This window comes from Prosopis cineraria, unplaced genomic scaffold, assembly GCF_029017545.1.
Source record: "Prosopis cineraria cultivar Desert tree isolate PC_DT_omini unplaced genomic scaffold, ASM2901754v1 PC1, whole genome shotgun sequence".
Taxonomy (NCBI): domain Eukaryota; kingdom Viridiplantae; phylum Streptophyta; class Magnoliopsida; order Fabales; family Fabaceae; genus Prosopis; species Prosopis cineraria.
Genome location: NW_026555332.1, coordinates 36,966,770 through 36,978,030, shown reverse-complemented (window position 1 = coordinate 36,978,030; position 11,261 = coordinate 36,966,770). Strand labels below are relative to the sequence as shown.

At 26.8% G+C, this 11,261-nt stretch overlaps 1 protein-coding gene across 1 annotated transcript; it reads left to right on the top strand.

Annotated features, from left to right (window-relative positions):
• The first annotated feature begins 3,779 nt into the window (after positions 1-3,779).
• LOC129313225 (methylecgonone reductase-like) lies at positions 3,780-5,496 on the top strand. The gene is made up of 4 exons (XM_054956193.1): positions 3,780-4,125; positions 4,236-4,482; positions 4,575-4,754; positions 5,007-5,496. Exons 1-4 carry the CDS (start codon positions 3,809-3,811, stop codon positions 5,229-5,231), a joined length of 969 nt encoding a protein of 322 aa, XP_054812168.1. The 5' UTR covers positions 3,780-3,808; the 3' UTR covers positions 5,232-5,496.
• Positions 5,497-11,261: the final 5,765 nt, after the last annotated feature.

The following is an 11,261-nucleotide window of genomic DNA, read 5'->3' as shown; positions in this document are numbered from 1 at the left end:
TTTGCTAAATAAATGTTGTAAAAATGATCTAATCTCTCCATGTGTTTTTAGAAAGAGAAATGGGTCAGAGTTGTTATAATTGCTATTTATTTAGATGATTTGAATATAATTAAAACTCCTAAAGAACTTCAAAAAGAAATTGATTTCTTAAAGAAAAAATTTAAAATGAAAGATCTTAGAAGAACAAAATTTTGCCTCACTTTACAAATTAAGCACGTAGCAAATAGAATTTTTCTTCATCAATTAACTTACATTAAAAAAAATATTAAAGTAATTTTACATGGACAAAGCACATTAATTATCTACATTGATGGTTGTAAGATCTCTTGATGAGAAAAAGGATCATTTTCACCATCAAGAGAAAGATAGAGAACTTCTTGGTAATGCTATAGGTGCACTGATGTATCTCACTAATTTAACAAGACCTGATATTGCATTTACTATGAATTTATTAGCAAGATTTAGTTTTTTTCCCAACAAAAAAGCATTGAAATGGAGTTAAACACTTATTTTAATATCTTGGAGGGACAATGGATATGTAATTATTTTATTCTAATGAATTTGGATCAAAACTTATTAGTTATGCTAATACAGGATTTTGATCAAATCCACATAAAAGTAGATCACAAATTAGATATTTGTTTATTTGTGGGGGTATAGCAATATCTTGGCGTTAAAAAAAATAAATTTTAGTGCAACCTCATCAAATTATGCAGAAATAATTGCCATTCATGAGACAAAAAGAGAATATGTTTGGCTAAGGTCAGTGATCCATCATATCCAAAAGATGTGTGGTTTATTATTGAAAAAAAGATTCCAAAAATATTATATGAAAATAATACAATGTGCATAGCTCAATTGAAAGGAGGATACATTAAAGGAGATAGAACAAAACATATTTCTCCAAAATTCTTTTTCACTCATGTCCTTTTGAAGATTGGTGATATAAATGTTCACCAAATTCATTCATGTAACAATCTTGCATATCTATTTACTAAGACACTGCCAACTTCGACATTTGAGAAGTTAGTGTATAGTATTAGAATGCACAAATTCAGAGACATAAAGTGATAGTGTTATCAGGAGAAGTGAAGTGATATTGTTATAAGGGGAAGACTATTGGAAATAAATATCATGTTGTGCTTTTTTTTCTTTTTCAAGATTTTGTCTCATTGAGTTTTCCTAGGAAGATATTTAATGAGGCAACTTTAACGAGTGTTTAAATATATTGTGTACTTTTTTTCCTTCACTAAATTTGTAACCCATTGAGTTTTTTAAGTAAGGTTTTAATAAGGTACAATGTTTGTTATGGATATCTAAGGGGAAGTAATATAAACATTATGTGACATATTCTCATAGCTCATAACTCTTAGGATTTATTTATTCTTAATGTCCTAATGAATTACATAGAAAAAGTTTCTTATTGTTAATAGCCTATAACTTTCAAAGGTTACATAATGCATTATTATATGCCTCTTTATGTCTTTGTAATATTAGGATTGGACTTGAATGATTGGAGGCATAAATAAATATCATGTCTAAAGCATATGTACATAAATGAATAAGAATTCTCCTCCATTATTTTCTCTTTTATTTTTTATATTATTTTTTTTTACTTTTTATATTAACTATATTTTATAACAATGGTTCCTTTTTTAAAGAAAAATAGCATTGAGTAGCTTTTTCAAGTCATAAACAAAAAAATGAATGAAATTACAAGGATTGAGGGATTAATTTTCAATTCTTTATAAACACAAACAAAAAATCTAGTGAGAATGTCAGTTATGTCTCAAAATATTTAATTAATACCAATTAAATGTCTGCCAAATTTTTTTAAAAATAAATTTAAAATATCAATTCAAATTATTACAAAAGTTTCAATTATAAATAAGTATTTAAATGTGGAATATAATTTTTAGATTGTAGCATAAATTTTTATTTATAATTGTTTGAATTAATATTTATAATTATTTTGTAAAAATTTTATTAAAAATTTAACAATTATTAATTCATTTCCTTAGGATTTAACTGTTATTTTTCTAAAAATTTATATATTTCGCTCCCTGTTCTGATTGGAACTTTGTGTGACTCACGCTTTTAGCAGAGAACTGGGCCGCCCTTGTCAACGCATTTCACATGGTCGTGTCCATCTCTGTGGCTTCCTTCCAACTATTAATAATTCAACTTCCGTGTTGTCCTGTTCAATTTCTCTCTACGTGGCTTCTCCTCAATCAATTTCTCTCTACGTGGCTTCTCCTCAATTCTTCTAACTTTTTTTCTCTTTGTCTTTATCACATAAGTTCGATTCTGATACGACAACAATATTTTAGGTGGACCCGGGATAGATTTGAGCATGTAAAAAGTTGAACAAAGTAGCTTTTAAATTGAAGGAAAAAATGTATAAGAATGACTTTTTTTTTAGAGTATTTCTAATAATACAATAAAATAATAATAATAAAAATTTTTAAAAATATATAAATGGTAATTTAATTTTTTAAAATATTATAATTTTACTGAAGTGGCTAAAAATTTTCTGTTATTAATAAATTCATATAAATGATCAAATTATTCTTGTTGAGAATAAAACAATTCACAAATTTTATTTAAATAATCATAATTTTTTTTATATTTACAATAGTATAATAGCAAATCAAAAATTTTACATATGAAGTTATAATTTATTGTTAGTGAATATAAGAATAAAAGTTGTGATTATTTAAATAAAACTTGTAAATTTTTTTATTTTCAATAAAGATAATTTAATCATTTATATAAATTTATTAATAACAAAAAAAATTTAAAAATTTTAATAAAATTATTATATTTTAAAATATTAAATTATTATTGACATATTTTAGAGAGATTTATTGTCATCAAGAAAAGTGTCATATAAGTTATAAAATTTATTTATAATATCTTATGTGATGCCACGAGCTGACGATTGGTTTACACTTACACGCCATGTATCCATCATCCTCCATTCCACTGAAAAGACATTTTTTAAAGCTCAGCCAAAACATGCAAGCCTGGGCGGACGCGATGTTCTCTTCACAAATTTGAAGTTGAAATCTCCTCCCCACGGCCCAAAAAAGAAAACAAAGAATTAAAGTTGAAATCGGATTTGGTGTAAATGGGTAGAAAAGTGTAAAAAAAAATTTAAAAAGAAAAATAGGAGGAAAAGTATCTTTTTTATTATTTTTAATTTTTTTAATTTTTTTATTCTTATTTTTCACCTCATTCAAGCAAAGAGTCAGTCTCCCCAGCCTCCATTTTACATAAGGTCAGTCTACCCGATGATGAGGATGAGAGTTAAGGAAGATTTAATTTTGTGTTTGCAATTTAGATATTAGAAAATTTATATTTTATCCTTTAAAACCTAGATTTGTATTATTCAATTTGAACTTTAGAACATTTTAATTTGATAATTTAGAGTTCGCATGTGCATTTCACAAATTGAACTTCATAACATCTACTTTTTTTTCTCCGTTAGAATTTAGGTAAGTATTGTGAATTTGTGATGATATAGGTTAAATTCGGGGGGAAATGTTAACAGAAAATATTTAGGCTTTTATGCCTCAGCTTAAGCTCGATCGATTAGGATCAAGTTTTTTTAAAAATGACCAAATTAGGTAAACAAGACATTTTGACATGAGCCGATACAAAACCAGGAAGGTTTTCCCCATTTTATTCACAATATTAGTTGGCCTTTTCGTTGTAAAATGAAAATCTAGGGACCAACGAGAACAACTATAAAAGAGGTATTGCCTCCAATTACTAGTCACTTTATACACAACAACGAGGAGAAAACATGGAAGCAAAGAGAATGCCAAGTGTGATGCTAAATTCAGGCCACAAAATGCCAGTTCTAGGTTTAGGAACATCAGCAGATAATCTTCCTCCAAATGACACCCTAGTCTCCATCTTCACGGATGCTATTGAAATGGGTTATCACCATTTTGACAGTGCTTCTGTCTATAGAACAGAGGAAGACATAGGGCAAGCTGTGGCCAAAGCTGTGAAGCAAGGTCTTATAAAGAGCCGTGATGAAGCTTTCATCACTTCAAAGCCATGGAATACAGATGCACATCCTGATCTTATTCTCCCATCTCTCAAAACCTCACTAAAGTAACTACTATCTCTTTTCCTTAGCTTGCTTAAATTATTCTAACAATAGTGGGTTTGCGTTCCTGTTTCTGTTTTTTTTTTTTTTTCACTAATTGTTGTCAACTGATCAGAAATCTAGGGATGGATTATGTGGATCTTTATCTGATACACTGGCCAGTAAGACTCAGACATGACTTGCAAAACCCCGTGAAATTTTCAAAGGAAGATTTACTTCCCTTTGATATAGAAGGGACGTGGAGAGCCATGGAAGAGTGTTACAGATTGGGCTTAGCAAAGTCTATTGGAATATGCAACTATGGAATCAAGAAACTAACCCAACTCCTACAAATTGCGAGCATCCCTCCTGCAGTTCTTCAGGTATCCATAATTATGCGACATAGCCTAATGATCGGTTAGTGTATTGCATGATGAACATGATGGTCATGAAGATGATCCCAAATGGGTTTCAGATAGAGATGAATCCATCATGGCAGCAAGAGAAACTTAGAGAGTTCTGCAAGCAGAAAGGGATTCATGTGAGTGCTTGGTCATCGCTCGGAGCTTATAAGGTATCTTGGGGTTCAGGGGCAGTCATGGAGAATCCAATCATACAAGAAATTGCCACGGCCAAAAACAAGACCGCAGCTCAGGTAATTGAAAATCATGAGCAAGATGACGATCATAGCTCAGGGAAAACACAAACTTCCACTTCCCCTTAGTAAAAATGACTGAACTAGTACTTTCAGAATTACAATAAAATGCTAATGCTTTCTGTGGGTAATTTCATCAAACACCCATCATGCACTAACCAGACAAAGGCTTTTTGATTCAACTGATAGTAGCTATATCCATATCAAGACGACAAAAAAGTTATAACGAAGCGAGTATGTGAATCGTTTCAGGTTGCACTGAGATGGGCATACCAACAAGGATCGAGTGCGATGGTGAAAAGCTTCAACAAGGAGAGGATGAAACAAAACCTTGAAATATTTGATTTTGAGCTGAGCGAGGAAGAGATGGAGAGGATGAAGCAGATTCCACAGCGCAGGCAATACACAGGTGATATGTGGCTATCTGAAACCGGATCTTACAAGACATTGGAAGAGCTTTGGGATGGCGACGTTTAATTCTGATTTGTTGTGTGATTGATTAAAGTTTAAATAAACTTTGAGTTGCGATTTCATGTATGATGAATTTGTCATGAGTTTATGTACCAGTACGCGCCAGAGCAGTCATAGATCTATCTCTCTGGATGGACCTGACCTTCGTAGATTAATAATTAAGGAATAAGTGCTTTAAAGCCACCGGCTATGGTGTAGTACTGAAAACTCTGTCTTGAATCTTATCTTCAATCTTCAGACCTCCATGTCAACCAGGAGGGACTTGGCTTTCCTCCGCGACTTCCACTCCTCTCCTTCCCTTCACTGCACCAGGTCCAGGTTTAATACTGTAATTTTAATTTTATATAAATTAAAATAAAAAATTATATAAATTATAAAAAAATTAATAAATCTAAATATTGTAATTTTAATTTTCATCAACAGTGACAATCCAAATTTAATATTAAAATTTTTTATAATTTATATAAATTAACTATCTAAATATACACAAGATTTAATATTAAACTTTTTATAATTTTTATTATTAAATTTAGATTATTTATATTAAATTTGAACTAAACTGATAATTAGATTTATTAAATTTTTTACTTTAATAAATATAAAACAAAAATAAAAAATATTAAATTTAAATAATTCAAACCTTTACTTAATGCAGTTGAGGGGTGGAGAAGGAAAAGAAAAGAGGAGAGAAAAGTTTCAATTAGAAGGATGTTATTTACCGGGGTTGGGTTTTCTCCGCTGAGGTGCCTCTCCTCGAGCTGGGATCTTTCCTTTTCCTTTTCCTCCCTTTTATCCTCCATTTCTTTGATCCTAACCATTCAATTTGTGAGGCTTTGATATGATCACGCAAAGCTAGCGCCATGTCACAATCTCTCTTTAAAAAGAGAAGAAACCATAAGAGTACGGTATTTTTGAAAATATCCAGGACGATACAGAGATTTTTAAAAAAATTCAGGACGTTTAAGAAGAAGAATCTAGTATGTGCTAAAATATTTTAAAAGCATCTAAAACACTTTAAAATAATATGAAGAAATTTAAAAGTTTTTAAAAGTTTTAGAAACTTAGAAAGAAAGGTGGAGATGTTTAGAATGTTATAGAATATTCTAGAATGTTCTAGAACATTCCACACATATCTTAAAAATTAGTCTAGAAATATCCTTATAAATATCTAGATATTTGTTATAAATATTTTTATGAAACACTTTAGAGGATAAATGTAAATAGTAAGATTAGATTGACCTTCATCATTCATTAAGGAGGTGAAAATTTTTTAGCATTAAGGGAGAGGCCTATAAATATCCTCACAACCTCTCATTTGTAAACAACAAAAAAAGTAATCAAAGTTTAAAACTCTTAAGTTCTTTCATTCAAGCTTTCTTCTCTTTTGTATTCAAGTTTCCTAATTTCTTTGCCTACATTTTGAGAGTTCGACTGACTTAGCAAAGATCAAGAGGTTGATCACGCTAAAGCTGACACGGTTTAATAATTGGGGAGTTCTAAGATCGTGACAGCCAGTTGTAATTCAACATATCATTCATAAACAATTTGGTCTTAAAAAACGGTTTTGGTTAGTGTATGAAAAAAAAGGTTAACACTGCATTATTTTTATAAAACTAATCCTATTACATTTTTTTCAAACATTAAAGTATTCCTCTTATCCTATTTTTTCAAATATATTGTTAGAATATACTCCCTCCATTTAAAAATATAAAGTATTTTTAATCGAATCTCACCTTTCAGTAAAATAATTACCTACTTTTAAACTAACCCTATTTTTTTATATTTACTTCTCTTAAACACCCGACAATAAATATAAACTCACTATCAATAGAGGCACTTTTAAAAAAAAGTATTGATTACACCTTAAAAGACTAAAAATGTCTTATATTTTTAACATTCAATTTTTTAAAAAATACCTTATATTTTTAATGGAGGGAATATATATATTTAATAGGGATAAAAATGATAAATTACTTCTCTAATTTTATTTATAAATCACTTTTAATATATTTTATCAAAACCAATGAAAACTTTCAAACTCATTAACTCTGTTTAAAATTTAAAAATTTCTCATTTTATCTCCATTAAATATATACTTTAACAACATATTTTTTTCTCATTAACATTCAATGGAGGACAAATAAAAAAAATTTAATGAGATAACTTATAGATAAGACAAAAAATCTTATTTATCTACCCTATAAATAGGATCAAAGGGAGTATTAAATTTTTAGACATAATTAATAAATTTTTAAATTTTTTTAATTTTAGTATAACATATTAAGAGTGACCTATAAATAGTAGTAGAAGAGTATTTATATAAATATATTATTTATAAATTTTAAAAACTGTTCCTACCAAAAAGTTAAAAACTGTGTCAGGGAGTAAAACTAATTTTTATGTTTTTTAATCAATTTATACATTTAAAAGACATTTCAGTGGGGGGAAATATTAATATATATATATATATATATATTTTCAATCAATATGGTAAAATCAACATGAATTTTGCAATTAAAATGCAGGACCATATGTTACCGGAAGAACATTGCATGAAAAACGTAAAAATTGGTTTACTCACTGTACAGTTTTTTAATTTTTTTGGTAGGAAAATTTTTTTAAATTTATAAATAATATGTATTTTTAAATTTTTTAAATAATATATTTTTATATACACATTAATATTTCCCCATTTTATTTTTTATTTATAAATAAAACGACAGAGATGAAAACAAACATTCAAAGATTAAATTTATAATAATTTCACTTTAAAACACAAAAATAAAATTTAAATTAAATATTTTGAAAAAATGTAATAGGATTTTTTTTAATAATGCTGTGTTTATTTTAATAAAAAAATCCAATTCCAAAACCTTTTTTTTCATGAACCAAAAATGTTATTAGATTTGTTTTTCTTAAAAAAAATAATTAACGCTGCTATTTGAATGGTATAAGAGCTCCATGGATTCAATGGTTAGAATTAAAGAAATGGAGGAGAAAAGGAGGAAAGGGAAAGGTGAGACCTTTTGCCCCTCCCCTCTCACTTTCCTATACACAATTTGGTCACCTAAATTTAATTTTTTTATTTCAATTGTTATTTTCATTTCTTAAATTTAAAATTTAAATTTTTTTAAATTATCAATTTAGACAGTTCAAATTTAATAATTAATATAAATGATTTAAATTTAATATTAAATTTTTTATAATTTTTATAAGATGACTATGCAAATTCACTCTAGAAGGTGCAGATTTAATATTTAAATTTTTAATAAATTTTATAAATTTTATTTTGATAATGTAAATTAAAAATCAAGATAATATTTTAATATGAAATTTTAAAAATATTTTTAAGAAAATTATGAGTTTAAAATTTTAAATCCAAAGTATTTGGCATAGATCTACATAATCAATTTATAAAAATTAAAAATATTAATATTAAATTTGGATAATTCATATTAATTTTGAATTGTCCATGCTGGCAATACTACATGTTTTTTTTATAATTATTTATTAGAAAATAATATCAAAATCTCTCTAAATTATATAATAATAATTTGATCGCTTAAAATGTTATAATTTCATTAAAATTCCCAAAGACCTTTTATCATTAATGAATTTATGTAGATAACCAAATCGCCTTATAACAATATCATAAATTCAACATGCAAAAGTGTGATTTGCTGTTTTATTGTTACAAATATAAAAATAAAAGTTGTGATCATTCAAATAAAATTTGTAATCATTATTTATTATTTCCAACACTTGTAGCAATATTAGGATTTTAACTTGCAAATTTGTGATTTACTGTTATATATTACAAATATAAAAAATTATGATTATTTAAATGAAAATTATGATTATTACTTATTATTCTAATTCTTGTAGCAATATTAAAAATTTGATATGTAAAATTGTGATTTGTTGTTGTGTTGTTGCGAAAATAAAAAGAAAAGTTGTAGTTATTCAAACAAAACTTGTAACGATTACTTGTTTTTTCCAACAATTGTAACAATATCAGGAATTTGATATGTGAAGTTTTAATTTACTATTACATTGTTATGAATATAAAAAAAGTTGTAATTATTTAAATAAAACTTGTGATTATTTTATTTTCAATAAGGACAATTTGGTTCATTGATAACAAAAAAGTCTTTAGAAACTTTAGTGAAATTATGCCATTTTGAGGGATTAAATTATCATTTATATAATTCAAAAGGATTTTATTATCATTTTTTCTTTTTTTATGTTAATAAATATAATATAAAAATAAAATTGAAAACTTTAAATTTAAATTGTATAGATCTAGACAGTTTAAATCTATAAAGCACTGATACTCCAAATTGCCTCAAATGTTCGTATCGGTATCGCATCTAATACTGATACTTGTCAATATTCTTTCATATATCCATAAAGTATTGAAATAATATTTTTAATTTAAAAAATTAATTATTAACTTGTATATGATACTTCTAGATTGCAAGTCAATTCTTTAAAGCTGAAAATATTTAAAAGAATTAAATTTTTTTAAAAATTTTGATGTTAAATTTTTTTATTACTAATATCATTTTTGGATTTACTTTTATTTGGATGTAATAAAAGAATGAAAATTACATTTTTTTTTAGTTATATAACCATGGAAATGTAATTTATGATAATCGACAAGGTAAAGATATTAATACTATATTTATTAATAAGGACTAAACAATAACAATTAGATATAGATAGAATGAATTACATTGACGATTATATTTTACTTAATATTATTATGAAGAACTGTATATGTATGTTAATTGATATTTTCTAAATTAAAATTATATTTTTGATAATATATATATATATATATATGTATGTATTAAAAATGAATCGCATCTTGTATTTTTTAAAAATTAAAATATCAGTATATTGAATGTGTATAGTATATGATATGCGCACTAGTAAGGCTTAAATCTGATCAGGTGAGAAGGAGTGGCAGTGGGGTTCACGAGAGAGCAGAGAAACCGAAACCGTATTTTATAGATAGTTTGGAAACTTGTCTAATATTTTCAAAAGTATCTTTAGTTAAATGCAATAAATTAATTTCTAACACAATTTTATTCATTTCTTACAATTCCTCTATCCGCCGACGAAATTAATTCACCCAAGAAGAACACGCATTCAAGGGGCTCTGCCTTTTTTTTTAGCAATAGTTCATTCCATAAAAACTTCCACAAGGCTAGAGAGAGTCCAGAGACAGCCCATATGAAACAAAAAACCAGCAAAGACGGAAAGCCAGAAATGTCATAACGTAACAGAACAAAAAGCTAGCAGGAAAGCAAAGAAGAAACAACGCAGCAGAAATCATCCTACTGATCATAAAATTTAAAAATAAGGATGGAGAGATCATAAAATTTTTAACATTAGGTCCTGGTTATATAAAGAAATGAAATGAATAGATTAAAAAATAAAAGTTAAAAATAAAGATGATTAAAATGATAGGTGATCACATTCACAAAAAAGATAGGTAATTTAGTTAATAGAGTTGATAATCATGATTGATGAGATTTTTTTAAGAGATTGATATTTTTATATTATAATATATATTAATGAGATTTATCATACTTACTATAAAGAAAAAATGTAATTTATTTCATTTTAATTTTAATCTTTTTACAATTAATTTAATTCAATTCCTTTCTAATAACTAAACTGGAACTAAGCCATGAAAACTTTCAGTGCCATGTACTTATATCTAGTTGCTAATTTTTTTAATTGATGGAGGAAAAAGTCTTATTGAAAGTGGCGACTGGTGTGGTGAGTTCAGTGTTTTTTCTTATTTTTTTCAGGGAAGAAAGAGTTCCTTTATAAACGTATTGTGATTTAATTAGACTAAATTGTAAATCATTTTTAATTAACTCATGTTTACAAAGAAAGGAAAACTGTCCAACCTAAAAAACTTATGTCGTCAGTCAAAACAACGAAATGGAGTTGTTAGTATTTGGCTATCGATTTTAATAGGAGAGAATAACTCACCGGTAATTTAAATATAGAAAAGTCTTT